We start from the raw sequence: 16,952 nt of genomic DNA on the forward strand, positions 1-16,952 counted from the left end.
GAATTACTGATCTTTGACCAGAATTCAGGAATTTAACCTATTTCAGTCTACATGAACATTGCATAAAAGTCTGCAGCTCATGCCACACATTCAAATTCATTTTACAAATTCAAGGACTCACAAACAATAATGACAAAAAATGTCTCACTATTTAAATCTTCTGTCACTCTGCACAGATAAAGAAACACATAGAAAAACCAAGAAAACAGAAAAACAAGAAGACTTTGTCCAACACTTCTTCAGTTTTGTTCATACATAGAAATGAGACACTGAGGAGCTGTTTGTGGCTCAGTGGTTTAAGACCATGGACCATCAATCACAAGGTCCCTGATTCAAGTCCTGTTACTGCAGCAGAAACTTACGGGACCTGAAGAGATTGGTTCCGTGGTTGCTCACTTTCAAGGCATTCGCTGCTTCCTTAATGGTCATGCAAAGCAAAATCAACTGAAATCAAATCACATTGTATGGAGGATACACATGGGAGAACAACAGAGTATAAAAGTTTTATCTAAACTTTCCAAGGTTTGCACATTATGAAAATACTAAAAGAAATAAAACGCTTCCTGTTTACAAATAAAAATTCTCCCCTTTGAAGAGGCTACCATACTGAACAAACAACAAAGGAAGCAAATGTACTTGGGAATGTCTAAAGACCTCTTCACCTGCTAGCATCTCATTATTTGAGAGACAAATCCCAAATAATCAAATTGTACGACATATCATGAAGAGGTCACTTACAGCATACACACCAGTATAAGTGGAGGTCTCCCAAACATTTCTGCAGGGCAAAGGTGTACCATTAGGGCTTGGCTTTCAGATTGTATCAATGTAATGTGGACATATACACACTAGAGTTTTTGAAATCGCACATCAAATTTTGACACTGCTCCCTTGGCATAGCACCAAAATTTGTGACATTACAAAACTATAATGACCTCGGTGTAAAATGGGAGCATGAGGGGATAGAACACAAAACATGTTTACTGTTTCCTGATCCACCAATCAGAATCAAGTTGACACTGACAAATCTCTTCATGAATTCATATTATGCTCTAATATGAGTACAAATCAGAATGGAGAAGGGAGAGGGGAAAAAATCTTACATTAGTCATTCAAGGGCAAGCCCCAGCTCCATCAACTATGATGACCCCCCCCCCCCCAAAAAAAAAAAAAAAAAAAAAAAAAAATTATTAGTTATGGCACTTTGCATGTTGTAATACTTCCTGTGGTCTCTATAGATTTAACTTCAGAAAGGTTACCTGGGATTGTCTAGAGTATACCAGTGAGTGGATGCAGTGCTATGTGAATGGGCAAGGTGTGAAAACTTGTTCCCTTGTGTCCTGCACACTGTTGAAATAGAAATGGTGCATGAAAGCTACAACCAAATCAATCACCAGTCCCACCGTTGACGGGGGGGGGGGGGGGGGGGTGTGCCCAAACCAACTACATACATGTATGTACTTAGTAGACAAACTTAAAACGATGGCAGGCATCTGCTCTGAAGTCACTAGAGAGTTTCTGTGCTACATGACCAGATTTATAGGAGTCATTTTTTCCCCCTTTCCTGGACAAAGGAAGCTGAGTCAACTGAAGTGCTTAAAAACCAACACTGGGGAAAAACGAAAGATCCATTTTAGCTGAAGAAGATGAAACTACAACTCGTCGTCATAAGTGTGTGCACAGCTGCTCACAAAAGAAAAAGAAAAAAAAAATCATGCATTTATGATTTGTAATGGTCAAGTTACACTAGTCATCCTCTCCCCCCCCCCCCCCCCCAAAAAAAAAAAAAAAAACACACACAAAAAAAAAAAATCTCTTTTTCTCCCTCCCTAATCCTTTGCATCTACATTACAAAATACAGCAGTGTGGGCATTATCACTGGCAGGATAAAGTGAAAACTGTCTATGCCACATCTCGCATTGTATCCGTCCTACCCACCTTCAATGAGAATATGGTACTGCTATTTCTGAAAAGCATGACAATCATAACAAATGAAAGAAATCAAATAGCCATCTCCTTGAGGATAAAAAAAACCCAAAAAGTGGAATCAAAGTAAGGAAGGCGAAAGTTAAACATATCATTCGTTTGACTGAAATTTTGATCATGATCTATACTAAATTAACACATACTGGTTCATCTTCCAAGCAAGGAATCATGATTGGCATGCAAGTAACATTTACAAGGTCGGGCTAATCTGGGCTAAATGATTTTTCTGGATGTACATGTAGATTCATTTGGTGATCTTCACATCAGGTTTACCCTGTACTTTAAGTAAAAAAATAAAAGAAGACTACTACTAATGAAGAAGCAATCTACAAAGGACCACAAACATGGCAGCATGAATCATGAAAACATCTCCTTTGAAGACAAACAAATATCAGAGGATATATGCCTGATTACTGTAGGTTTTCTTGGCCCACTACGAATGGGATAGGCAAAGAAGAAAAAAATGTTCTCTTTTCCTGCACCAATGCAAGCTAAAGCTATGGATATACACCAAACTCTAAATAGAGTGGTACTTCCGCTATACAGTGAAATAACAATCTAGGCAAAAGTTAAGAGATACAATGTACAATATACAAGGGTGGATGTACAATTACAAAATGTAAAAACACAACTCTGACAGACCTTATTTTCTGTTTGGCAAGTACAGTCTACTAAGTTCTGAGTTGACAATACAGTTGTACGTGACTACTAAGAGCAGAAAGAACAAAGAGCGGAAAAGACAGAGAAGTTGAGAAGATGAGGTAAATTGTACGAGTGTAATGCGACAGTACAAACGTCACATTCAGCTGATGCCATCGTAGTCTCAAGCAGACATGTAGAAATGCATTTTTACCATAATACGGACAATGAAGAAATATGCTTACATGCAATCATGCAACAACAACAACAAAAATGCCAGTTCAATCCATGTTTACAGGCAGGGAGGGCATGGCAGATTTTTTTCCACTCATATACTGCCATTTGGAAGAGCAAGCCTTTTTACCATTCTACGCAATGACAAATCGGGGAAACACAAAGAAGCTCTAATCTTGTCCCAGACACTAATGTTTCTTTTTTTTCCTCACAAAGTGGAAATGATAAAGTGAATTCATAACACAAGTCCATATAACATAGCACCAGAGAAGTCACTGACAATGTATCTGCAAATACATCTAACTCTAAGACCATCATCATTATGTTACAATTTGTTATGTACATTTCTACATGAATACAGAATGGTGGGCATCAAGGTACATATCTAATATACACTTGCCGTTCTTTTCAAAGATTTACAATTAACAACAGCCTTAACTGTACTGACCATGGTCCTCCATTCAGTCATAGCTCGCTGTTTTTTTATTTCAACTTACAGTATGCTCAAGCATATGTTAGTCTGAGACAGTTTGTAATATTACTGCAGCTTCATACCATTCACGTGCAATAACGGTTGTGACTTTACAGCCAGGATTCCCTCTACGAGTGCAATTACAGTTACGACTCTAGAGTCAGATTCCTTTTATGAGTGCAAGTGTGTAACAGAAGGAAAAAAAAAATATAAGAAAAATCTGCTCTGTGCATAGGTCATGCACCAGTGCAATAATAGGCTTGGCAAAACATGCCAGTGGTATCACACTACTATCTATCATGTGATGCAACACATTTTCGGCATGAACCTGCCATGGCAAACACCGATCCATATCAATTCTTATTTCGGCAGTGGCCAAGTCAACGAGGATAGCTTGCACTCAATCTTGTGTCTATCACGGATCTCTGTCTATGTCATTTCAAAAACTAAGTAATCAAAACCTGTTTTAATCTCTACTGATGCAAGTCCACCTTGGTCAGCATGATACAATTTCCCCTTGTGTCAATTGTGGGAGAGCATACTGGCATAAAAGAGAACCTCCATCTCACTTGGCTAACTGTGTATTGAGATTGACAGTGGGGACTGACTGCTGAGTCACTGTGGAGTTGGCAGACACGATCATGGGGGAGGAATTGATACCCGACACAACGGGCAGCATGGAGTTGACTTCAGAGGTGGGATGGGCCCTGCTGGTACCAAGGGAGTTAACGCCAACCTGTGACGCCTGCTGATGGCTCTCCGTCTTGATGCCACATTCAAGTTTCTGGATTTTCTGCGAGACCATCTCCATGGCTCCTGGCGTCAGGTACCCCTTGCTGATGAGATGCATCAAAGGCCGCACATCCGACTTAGACTTGACCCCGTTCAACATGTCAGTGTTTACCTCTGAAGGGCCTATTCGAGGCATTTCAGGATGAGATCGGACACGATCATACGCAGCCCTTGATGTGATGTGAAAGAGCAGCTCGCACGAGCGCTGCTCCATCTTCTCCAGTTGCTTCTCCATGCGCTTCCGTCGCTTGCGATTATTCTCCTTGCGCCGTCGCCACAGCCGCCTGCGGTCAGCGAGCTCGGCTGCCTCCACAGTGAAGCTCTTCTGAAGGTGTGACCAGGTCTGATTCACACTTGCAAGAGTAGACAGCACCTCATTGTACATCTGATCCGTCCTGTCAAACAGCTGTTCTATATAGGACAGCTCGTTTTGCCACACCACTCCATTTCCGTCATTTGATGTCAGCAATGTGCCCTTCTTGTGCAGGAGCTGTTGCCTCACGCTGGCGATCCGCGTCGCCATGTTTTCTAGTTCCTTGGACGTTGCCTCGCACCTTTTGACATCTTCACTTTTGCACTTAATAGGTATGGTGCGATAACGTGCCACATTCTGTGCGACACCGCTGTTTGGATTGACCAGCAGGTTGTGGACACGCGTCTCCAGATTTCCGATGTAACTGTGAGTGTCCCATCTCCACTTTTGCTGCTCAAGCAGATAGCCATGAAATTCCTTCTTGGAAGCAAACTTGTTAAAGTCACTGTTGTAGAGCTGCATGGCTACGTCGTTGTAGAAGAGCTGGCGTTCACTTTGTGGGTTTTGGTGGAGAAACTCGTTGGGGCACTTCTTCTGTGGCAATGTCCTTTGGGTGTGGTTGTTGATTTGCTGGCTGTTGACTGGACAGGAAAGAAGAGGTCAAAGAGCAAGTGTCATGACAATGTAGTTGAATAAAATGTTTGTTGCAAGGCTTCACATTCCATGTAGTAATTCACTATCAAAATGTGTTTACCTTGAACTATATAATGCCATCAAATTACAAACGATCATGAAATTTCCTGGTCAAGAGATAGGAAAAGCTTTTTAAAGGGTGTGTACAGTTCTGGTCGAGGTGTAGATTTAGCTTTTAACATTTTGCGAGATATTCAGAAACTACTCTATGAGATGTCAAAGAGCATGCAGTTCTAAGGGGTATCAAAAGTTTATTCGATGAAAATCGGTTTTGAAATGGCTGAGATATCCAAAAACAAGGTGAAACAAAGAGATCCTTATAAAGTTGGGGCATGTCGCTTTTTATTATTAGCACTTTTTGGGATATCTCAGCCATTTGAAAACCAATTTTCATCAAATAAACGTTGAATCCTTCTTAAAATTACATGCTCTTTCATATTTCATAAGAGGCTTTTCATTATCTCACTTAGGAATGTTCAAAACATGAATCCCTGCCTCAACCAGTACTGTACAGTCCCTTTAAGCCTAATAATGATGTTTGAACACACACAAAAAAAGAATCTCTTCAATGCTACTATAAAAGAAGTCTTAGTTTTTTGGCAATCATTATTTCAATGACACTGTCAGAATCGCAGTAAACCTTTCAAAAGCTGGCCACTCTTTTAAGTCAATGCAAGGAAAAAGTTATGATATAGGCCTATTATCTTTTTCATTTTTTTTTTTTTTGTAAGTCAACATCTGCAAATCTACAAATTGCATCATATGTCAACACAATTTCTTGGTCCAAAATGGCAGAAACTCTTGTGTTAATTGCCTTGCATGAGTCAACATGCATCTTTGTTTCAATATATAACCAAAAAAAAACAAGAGACCCGCGGGTCTAGCGCTCACCTGAGTATCGCAAGTTCACCTTTCACGCAGTCACTAATCTAAATTATTCACAGCTCTACCAAAATTTGACCAGGCATTCTCAAGTAGAAGATGAAAATGTACAATAAGGGCCCAATTTTTTTAAGATTCCTTAATTTGGGGGGATTGGGGCCCCCTGGGGCCCTCTGGGTGGGGCATGGTGCCCATTTTGATAAATTGAGATCCTGACCCCCTAGGGATGCTACCTGCCAAGTTTGACAAAAATCCATCATGAGGTTTTCAGGAAGAAGATGAAAATGTACAATTCAGGCCCCCATTTGGACCCTTCCAACCACCACCCCCCCCCCCCCTACCCAAGAGGGGCACCCCTGGATCTCCTATGAACAAACTTGAAACTACAGTCATTAATGTACTCACTCATAGTATTATCTCAGCTCTATATATAACTTCTGATTCTAGAGAAGATTTATAAAGATTCCTTCATTTGGGGGATTTGGGACCCCTGGGGGCCCCCTGGGTGGGGCATGGTGCCCATTTTAACAAATTGAGATCCTAACCCCCTAGGGATGCTACCTGCCAAGTTTGGTGAAAATAGGTCATGGGGTTCTCAAGAAGAAGATAAAAATGTACAATTTAGGCCCCATTAGGACCCCTCCTCACCCCCTCCCCTGGGTCCCAAGGGGGGCACCCCTAATTCTGCCATGAACAAACTTGAAACTACAGTCATCAATGTACTAACTCATAGTATTAACTTAGCTCTATCACTTCTGGTTCTAGAGAAGAAGATTTTTGCAGATATTCCTTAATTTTGGGGGGTTTGGGCCCCCTGGGGGCCCCCTGGGTGGGGCATGGTGCCCATTTTCACAAATTGATTTCCTAACTCCCTAGGGATGCTACCTGCCAAGTTTGGTGAAAATGGGTCATGGGGTTCTCAAGAAGACGATGAAAATGTACAATTTAGGCCCCATTAGAACCCTTCCCCACCCCCCTCCCCTGGGTCCCAAGGGGGGCACCCCTGATTCTGCCATGAACAAACTTGAAACTACAGTCATCAATGTACTAACTCATAGTATTAACTTAGCTCTATCACTTCTGGTTCTAGAGAAGAAGATTTTTACAGATTCCTTAATTTTGGGGGGTTTGGGCCCCCCTGGGGGCCCCCCTGGGTGGGGCATGGTGCCCATTTTAACAAATTGAGTTCCTAACCCCCTAGGGATGCTACCTGCCAAGTTTGATGAAAATCGGTCTTGGGGTTTTCAAGAAGAAGATGAAAATGTAAAAAGTTTACGCACGACGCACGACGGACGACGCACGACGGACGACGGACGACGGACGACGGACGACGGACGACGCACGACGCACGACGCACGACGGACGCCGGACGAAGGGCGATCGCAATAGCTCACTTGAGCCTTTGGCTCAGGTGAGCTAAAAAATGACAAAAAGAATGCTTGATCAATGACAATGTGGTTCAATTCTCTGAACTGATGACCCATAAACTATTGTAAGCCTGTAAAGTAACTGTATATGTGTGATTGTATTATATATAGTATTTATAAAACAGGTAGAGAAAATCCTGCCACCTCATTGGTCAAGAGGGGCATGTTGAGTTTTACCGGCTGCACATTGCATCACTGATGATAGCCAGTGTGCAAATGCTATTGAGCACTTGTACGTACTACTGTATGTAGCAAGAGTTTGCGCACAAAGCTAGTGTTCCAGCACTCAGTACGAGACATCTATTGGCTAGCAAACTATGCATCCAGTAATTGTACGAGACATCTATTGGCTAGCAAACTATGCATCCAGTAATTACTGGATGCATGGTTTTCATCTATGGCAAAGCCAAAAAGAAATGCATCCAGTAAATTTGCCATCAGGTCACATGATCAACTAGAGAAGCACTCTGAGAGCACAGACCTCCGCCAAGCATGCAGCTCATTTCCATCACTGATCTTGTTCTTCCATAGAGATATCAGCGATTTCCACCCATTCGTACTTATACTATAGCATGCTGAAAGTGTTTATAATAGTGTGCTGAAAGTCTTCCCGATTTCCCAATATAGAAGCCTTTGTTACGTCATAAACCCTCAGCTGCACAGCGCGCCTCACCCCAGCAAAAACTAGAGCATGCACTTTAGTACACGCATGCAAACCTCAAATACGCGCAGCCTGAACTCCCAAGTTCACTGACCCTCCCTGCCAAAATATCAAAAATCCTTCATAAATTCCCCCCAAATTCTCGGATCACTACCAAAAGTTAATCGTTTGTTACTCATGTCATTCTCAACCTTTCCTGCAAGTTTCATCCCAATCCGTTATCTACTTTTTGAGTTATTTTGCGCACAGACAAACGAAAGAACGAACGCACAAACCAACGGTAACTAAAACATAACCTCCTCCCTTGGCGGAGGTAAAAATGGATTCCTGGCAAAAAATTGTCTCCCTTTCTATAAAACAGATGATGCACACGTCTTTTCGTGCATCAGTAGGAACAGTGTGCATGCATTAACAATAGAATATGGCCTAAACCCTCTCAGCTTTGCTTCGTGTGTTAAGCATTCCAAAATTACCTTATGCACACAATTCCTACTGATGCACTCAGACTATTGTGTCATTAGTATAATGTGGCTTTGTGTTTTTCTTAGAGTATGTGTCACAACCCTTGACATGTGGTGTATGGTCAGCTGTTTTTGCCTGTTTAGAAGTAAATCGGAGTGTAGGAGGTATTTTTTTTATAAAAAAACCTCTTTTTATTTTTTTTGTCACTATCATCGAATACCAGAAATAATGATAAAGATTCATAACAAGCAATGTAGTTGTTGATTACAATTGTAGGAGTGGTTCATGGTTTGCATTCAGATCATAGTGTTATACCTACATCACACCGAAACTCTTTCATTCAGATGTCAGTTTGTTTCTGAATTTTTAAAATGCTTAAGTTTCCCCTACATGTCTACCTTAACAGCACATCTTGGATTACCATTTATGGAGCATTTTAATATTTGTGTCTATCAAGCAGATAATGATTCAATCTAACATCTATGCCTTCTCAATAGATCCACTGCCATATCAAGTGTTCTTGGAGTAATCCTTTTTCATTTCAAAATTACTGAATACTGTCTCGGTGCCCATTCGATGTTAGAAAACAAACTGAAAACAGAGTGGAAAGTTTTAACATTTCGACCATGCACAAAGCTTTGTACACAGCTTTGATTAGTTATGTTTGGATCACGTAAAGCAAGTCAAGAATTCCTTGAACTGCTCAAGACAGCCATTATTATCACAAATTCACATATCTTATTCTTAAGTTACGCTGTCAGTGATTCTTTTAATACGTCCTGAGAATAAAGCAAAGAGAGGGGCTGATGGATCCGACACATCATGCAAATAGCATCCCCACATGGTTGAGACACAAGACATGGGATTCTTTCTATTCAGACTGTGAATGATCCTGTGAAATATACTAGCATTGCAACACTGTGTTTGTACAGAAATCTGAATAGTTTGAAGTAATATGACTCGATGTTGTTGTACTAACACAGAAAGAAAGCATTATTTTTTTAAAATCTCTTATGATAATTTAGTTACTGCAAAACTTCGATGTTGATGCATATAGCATCCTAGATGTACATATACACTTGTGTATGTTGGATATATGGCAGCAGGAGAGGCCTAAAAACAAAAAAGCTTTTATACTGTATGACTCCCGCAATTCTTTGTATCACATGGGACTAATAGCATTCTACTCACCTTGAAGAGCCTGCATGGACACACTGGGCATAATGGGTAGACTAGGCACGTTGAGAGGCGGATGGGACATCCCGGGCAAGAGGCTTGGTTTCACTTCCTGGATGGGGGGCTTGATTGGGGTGGGGATCATGGGTTTGATGTCAGTCCCAACCCCGGTCTGGGGGACACTGACCGTGGGCCGGACCTGGTTGACCAGACAGTGGGAGAGCGGCTGAGGAAGAGTGGACATTACCAATTAACTTGAACAGATATCGACGACGACACTGCGGAGAGAGAACAGAATAAAGAATAAACTGTAAGTCCTTTGAAAAGGACAGAAAGCACAATTTATCATGCAATACAGTTGAACCTCTCTTATCCGGCCTCCCTTTATCCGGATCTCTCTATTATACGGACGCAATCTTGCCGTGATCTTTTTTTTAATAATTACAGGAGAAAAGGGGGATTCCCAACTCCTTGAGAACTCCTACACAAACACACATGAATTGCATATACTTGATACATTTCTTAATAATTATTTAGGTAAATCATCCCAAGAATTTATAAAAGAAAATGATTTCATTCTTGTAAACACGAACCTCTATTTTGGGGTCTGTTACTGAGTGTAACAATGAAAAGGTTGCAGTATACACATTACTACATGTGGTACTACAATGGGCTACATCAGTACATGTGTATGTATACGTACAAAGCATTGAGTCTCTCGTATCCGGCCAAATCCCTTATCCGGATAAGCCCCGGTCCCGACTTGTCCGGATACGAGAGGTTCAACTGTACTCTGATAAACTTGTGTGTATAAACATGTGGATAATGCAAATTCTAAGCATTATCAATCCATTCCTACGGCAAGTCTCCAAGAACCTTCAATGCCACAAAACATTACTCTTGCTCGTCTACAAAAAACAGACAGGTCGGTAATTCGGTTACAGCTCGTTATTCCGAAGGTTCGTTATTCCGAAGGCTCTTTATTCCTAAGGTTCGTTATTCCGAAGGCTCTTCACTCCTAAGATTCGTTATTCCGAAGGTTCATTGTTCCGAATTTCATTTTAGGATTAACCAATCTTCAGAATAACGAACCTTCGGAATAACGCCACAAATTTTCGGATTAACGAACCCTTTTTCATTTTCGGATTAACGAACCTGTAGTTATAGGGAATTTGCGTGTTTCGGATTAACGACCCTTCGGAATAACGAACCTTCGGAATAGCGAACCTTCGGAATAACGAATAGCACCCGGTAATTTGCATGGCGAAAGCAGTCAAGCAATACATGTATTCCCTTTCCACGGTCAACTGAATGTGACATCGAAAAAGCAAGATATCGATTAGACATGATATATGAACAGAGCGTGCACTGGGCTCATAAATTCGTTTGTTATACAGTGTAAGGGCACCCGAATGGGGTCAGCCAAAGTCAAAATCTGGTGAGCTCAGCCTTGATTGCTATGTACATACGTAGATATGTATAAAATTATACGTCTTCACGAGTTTTGCAGCAAAACAAGCATACTACAGCACTGGAAGAGGTAAATTATGCAATTATATACTCACAATCTGAAAAAGAAAAAGAACAGACATTGATAGTAGAGACTCTTATCTTTCAATAAGGATAATTTTCCACTAAGTAAAATACTAACAAACATGAATTCAGGCTACTCTACAAATGCATACACTCTTGTGTACATTTTTGGAAATGGGTATACCAGGTTCCCATTTAAGACTTCATGCTATGGGATCTGGTATACCTACATTGTAGGTATTGGAAAGAGCGGGTTAAGATTTGCTACAAAGCCAATCTGGCAAAGTTTTTTCAAACTGCATCTTGACAAAGTTTAACCTTTCCTTCTACACCCAAGCTAATAAAAACAATGGTTGCTACAAGCAGGGTAGGATACACAACTGAACAAGTAAGCCTTCAACATGAAGGCAGGACTCAAGATATGGCCATTATGGGACGATATGGCATGTTACGCCAATCTCTTCACTGAATCACTCAGAGACTGACTATTCTGCAGCAGAAGACTTCTCCAAGCTTGGTAAATTATTCCCCATCTTAAGTGAAACAGATGGGAAATCCATGCGATGGCATAGATATCACACGCTACACACATTCATATCTTCATACATAGAAAAGGTTCAAACTGCACTCTTTTTCTCACCCACACTCGAGCCCTCAAACTAAATCTTTCCCCTGCTCCTCCATTCCCCTCTTTCTGTTATCCCTGACCAGCTCATCTCACACTCATTCTGGATCTCTTCATCATTCCCTCTGCCAAACATATGGTTAAGTTGTGATGAATAATTTGAAGCTTCCAACTAATGCACCTGTTAGGACCGCATGTACCATAAAACACTCAAGTAATTGACTGCTCTCTCAATGATGCCAATATGACACCTGCTGGAATTCTCCATTATCTGGCTTGCTGGCACAGACATTTCGGTAAATTGCATTGCATTACATGTTGTCCTATGCAACTAATACTTTGATACCTGGTAAATACAACGTTCAAACAACTGAATACACACCTACATTGTACACACACACACACACACACACACATACTTGATCATTATCATGACATGATGCGATTACATGAATGACTCCTGACTGAATAATAATACTCTTTGTGATTAATCATCCCGCTCGCTATGATTGGAAAAATACAGTCAAGCACATGGCATCTAATACTTTTTCAGATTTTGTAACAAGTGCTTACATTGAATTCATTGCATTGAGACTATAATATTTGACATCATATTAATGACAACTGATATCCATCAGCCTAGAAAACACTTTTATATTGACCTTAACGTTAGATTCCTGCCAATCAGATTCATCCTAACAGCCCACCACTTACAATATTAGTCATCATAACAGTAAGCCTGTATAACAATAAATTTTGATGAAAGTCTGATGTATACCTTGTCATTTATAGGTAAGTAAGTGACATCCAAACCGAGAGAATGATTGAATTTTTATACCTCGCATGCATTGTAAAGACCATGGTTGCAAAAGACTTTATGGCAAATGTTGATGTCAAAGTATTTTCCACAATGAGAAGACTTTTATCAGCATGGATGACTTCATTTCAGAGCATCACAGGTAATTCATTTCAAACTTCTATTGAATAGGCAAAATAATTAGTGGACCCCGTCTCATAAAGTTGTCATAAAGTTGTTCATAAAGTTATGCATGACTTTACAAAAAACTGGAATACTGTAAATGCAGAAATTTTCACGGTACATTAATTTTCGCGTATTTCGCGCTACTTCCGGCTATCGCGAATTCTAAAACCCATAAAAATATCTTCAAAATTACCTCTGCACATTTTGAATGGGTTGACAATTGCTCATTGCGAATTCAAGAACCCGCGAATGTTTTTGAGCCGCTCAGCGCGAAAAATTAGTCACGCGAAAATATCGACATTTACAGTATGAAGTGCCAATATGTGTGCCCTTTTTTCCTATATCTTAACAAAGTACGACTGTAATTTGTATGTAAATATTTCATCTATATTGGGGAAAAATACACTTCAACTAAAACATGTCTTAACATAAGTGTGAGAATAATCATTGTCATACCTGCAAATTTAAACTTTAGCTATTGAAATTAACAATGAGTAGGAAACCAACTTGGCTTGCGTTCGTAAAGTCTTGCATAACTTTACAAACAGCTTTATGAAACAGGGCCCTGTACTTCTTATTCTGTCACTCACAAAACCGTCTTACAAGTCGTAAAGGACAAGTTTACCTTCATTAACATAAGGATTGAGAGAATGTAGCAATATTAGTAGAACACATCATTGAAAGTTTGAGGAAAATCGGACAATCCGATCAAAAGTTATGAATTCTTGAAGTTTTTGTGCAGTCACTGCTGGATGAGAAGACTACTGCAGTGTATGATGTCACATGCGTACAACAATATAAGGAAAATATAAAGAGAATTTCACAAAATTTTATCTTTTGAAAAAAGTACACATTCCCTTGACTCGTTACTGACATGTGTTATGGGTAATATTATTCCCATTGCCTTTAGAAAGAGGCAAGTCAAGTGCTCTTTCATTATGCGAAAAAAGTGAAAATATGTTGAATTTTCTTTACATTTTCTTTATAATGTTTTACTCATATGACATCACGAGCCTTAGTAGTCTCCTCATCCAGCGGTTCCAACACAAAAGTTTTAAAGATTCATAACTTTTGCATCGATTGTCCAATTTTCCTCAAACTTTCACTGATGTGTTCTACTACTATTGCTGCATTCTCTCCATCCTGTTAATGAAGGTGAACTTGTCCTTTAACTTGTGAAATAGGCCTATATGGCATATGCACAATATTGTGTGTATGAAATGATCTTTTTTGCAATGATAGTGAAATCTTGTGCAGGCATTTGTTTCAGTCTGACACACAGTTTCATCACATTAGCACTGTCAATCTCAGCATTCTGGAGTTACATTTGACATAAAGATGTAAGGTGAAACTAGAAATGTCGCTTTGGCGACTGGTATGCCTCCGCCATAATGCATGATTTTCCCAATAGGTCTAGATAGTACATGAGGACAATGTGTGATTACATTTTCACAAAATTGGCAAAATACTGAAATGACAAGTTTGTCACAAATGTGTTGAATGTTCACCATCCTTGACTTAGGTTCAATTGGATGAATAGGAGAGCATGTATCTAGGGATTTAAGGACTTTAACTTGACTTTGACCCATTCATACATTTAGGCATTGAGTAATTTTCAAGGTACAGGTGTGGAGAAAAAGTGCAATTTCTGAATTGAATAGCAAATTGTTACCATTTTCATCTGGCCCTTGACCCTAAAATTCATAAGATAATCACTTTCAGGTAGAACATGCATAACATGTACTAAGTTTCAAGATAACTTGAGCCACTTCCGAGATATGAAGGAAAAAGTTAGTTCAGCACTTTCACTTGATCTTTGACCTTTTGACCTTTGAGGCAATAAAAGAAGTTAAAAAAAAACTTTCCAGAGAATTTCTATTAGGTTACACATGCATACACCAAGTGTAAAAAAAAAATAACCCTGCTGGCATTGCATAAATATGAGGGAAATAGTAACATTTTGAAGTGTTGCACTTGACCTTTGACCCCTAACATTTGACCCCATGAACCCTACATTCTCTAGATAATCACTTCCAGTCAGTACATGTATATACTATGTTCCATGAAGATACCTTGAATAATTTTCCAAGGTACGGAGAAAAAAAAAGTTTTAATATTTTTACTTGACCTTTTGACCTTTGACCTCATGACCCAAACTTTCACCAGAGAATCTTAATTGGGTAATACATGTATACACTAAGTTTCAAGAAAATATCTTCAGGCATTCAATAGATATGGTGGAAATAGTGAAATTTTATGTATTTGACCCTGACCTTTTGACCTTTGACCTTTGACCTCATGACCCAAACTTTCACCAGAGAATCTTAATTGGGTAATACATGTATACACTAAGTTTCAAGAAAATATCTTCAGGCATTCAATAGATATGGTGGAAATAGTGAAATTTTATGTATTTGACCTTGACCTTTTGACCTTTGACCTTGACCATGTGCACCCAAAAGTTGATAGGCACAACTTCACCCCCTAATACACATTCATGCCAAGTTTCATTAGGATACCTCAACAGGTTTTGATAGTTACCTTGTCCACAAAATTCATTACGGACGGACGGAAGGACGGACGGACGGACGGAAGGACGGACGGACGGACAACCCGAAAACATAATGCCTCCGGCACCACTTCGTGGCGGAGGCATAAAAACACAAGTTCGCATACACCCAGGTAATACGATCACACACACACATCAACAATGCAGTAAATAAACAGATAATATTAATGGACACAAGTGATCATTCTTTGATTTACAATAGACTTTAAAACTTCCATGACTTTACAAGTTTGAATAATATCAGATGTGTACATGTACATCAATCAAATTTCACTACAATCATCACAATGTAATGTGTTAGAGATGAAACCAAGCTACGTAGGTACATTGCAAGTGTGCATTTAATGCTTACTTCATGCTCTAGACACTGAAAATCTTGCAAATCAGTATGATTGCTTCCAGATGATACAAATGTCTTTAGTTATTCTGACATAAATATGCTCATGCAGCATGCAGCCACTTGTTATATTCCTTGTTTCCTCAATTTCCCAGCGCTTCATATCTTGTGCTTCTATAAAATGTGTCACTAGAAACCACACAGAACAAGTACAACCACAATGCATACCGGTATTGCATGGGGTATGTACACACACACACACACACACACACACACACACTAAAAAAGGAATCTGGGCAAGTGCACGCACACACACACACACACTCGTACACACAAAGCTTCTATTTTCAGTTCAGTGTGGGGTGCTTGGTGGGGGTAGGGTCAAATTCTCCCTGCAGACCCCTAGTAAGCGGCTGGGGGTCTTAGCAAGTACGCACTGAATTAGGAATGATTTCCCATCAAAGACGCACTACAGTACTACTGTAGAGGACACATGGTTTGTAAGTTCTAAGTGAAAATAAGTTTCTCTTCAAACTGTAGCACATCTTTTCTCATCAACACCATGAATTACTTTGCATGTCTGCTATTTCCAGGGAGAAGGCTAATGGTGTGAAAACACAAGCTACTGTATTTATATGGTGCAAATTCAAAAAAACCCCAACCCCTATACAAGTATTTACCATAATTAGTTGTACCGACATATAGGGCCTACATTATATGTGGTGATTTTATTCATATTCTCTTGGCACATACCTCAGCCCTTGTTGCACCTTGTACTAACACAAGTAATTGTCATCTCTTCAATGGCAACATTTTCTTGACTCTATCAGTCTTGTTGTACATTGTAGATCCTTAAAACCCAGTGCAGAGCTACATGTAGGGCCTACATCATAAGACATAGCTATCCCCTTCACCCACCCCCACCCCTGAAAAAAAAAAAGGGGGAGGGGTACAGGTTTGGAAGGGCAAAGGAGAATTATCGTTTAGCTTGATTGGAATGACTTCTCACCTTGCAAATGGGGAAATGAAGATTGTGATTTGGGAAATCTGAAGTGCAGTTCCACCACAAGATACAGCTGTATTATGCCACACCATATTGTATGGCACTATGGTGTGCCTCATTTAGTGTAAGCAGCTGTACAATCAACATCTAATTGACCTGTGCATATACAATACCACGAATTCATTTTCCTATGTGCTCCACAAGCATCAGACTTCCAATAATTCCT

The 16,952-nt window shown here is 39.9% G+C and overlaps 1 protein-coding gene across 1 annotated transcript in view; it reads right to left on the reverse strand.

Moving 5' to 3' along the window:
- Positions 1–1,819: 1,819 nt before the first annotated feature.
- Positions 1,820–16,952, reverse strand: part of LOC139741214 (uncharacterized) — a 46,902-nt gene continuing 31,769 nt past the window's right edge. The window contains exons 2-3 of the mRNA XM_071651808.1: positions 9,693–9,955; positions 1,820–5,017 (exon numbers count right to left, since the gene is read on the reverse strand). Of these exons, the coding sequence (XP_071507909.1) occupies positions 3,897–5,017; positions 9,693–9,921 (1,350 nt within the window). The 5' untranslated portion in view covers positions 9,922–9,955 and the 3' untranslated portion in view covers positions 1,820–3,896. The remainder of the gene's footprint in view (positions 5,018–9,692; positions 9,956–16,952) is intronic.

Source organism: Diadema antillarum, unplaced genomic scaffold (assembly GCF_040938485.1).
Source record: "Diadema antillarum isolate AM-2024a unplaced genomic scaffold, OU_Dant_1.0 seq00000910_RagTag, whole genome shotgun sequence".
NCBI lineage: Eukaryota > Metazoa > Echinodermata > Echinoidea > Diadematoida > Diadematidae > Diadema > Diadema antillarum.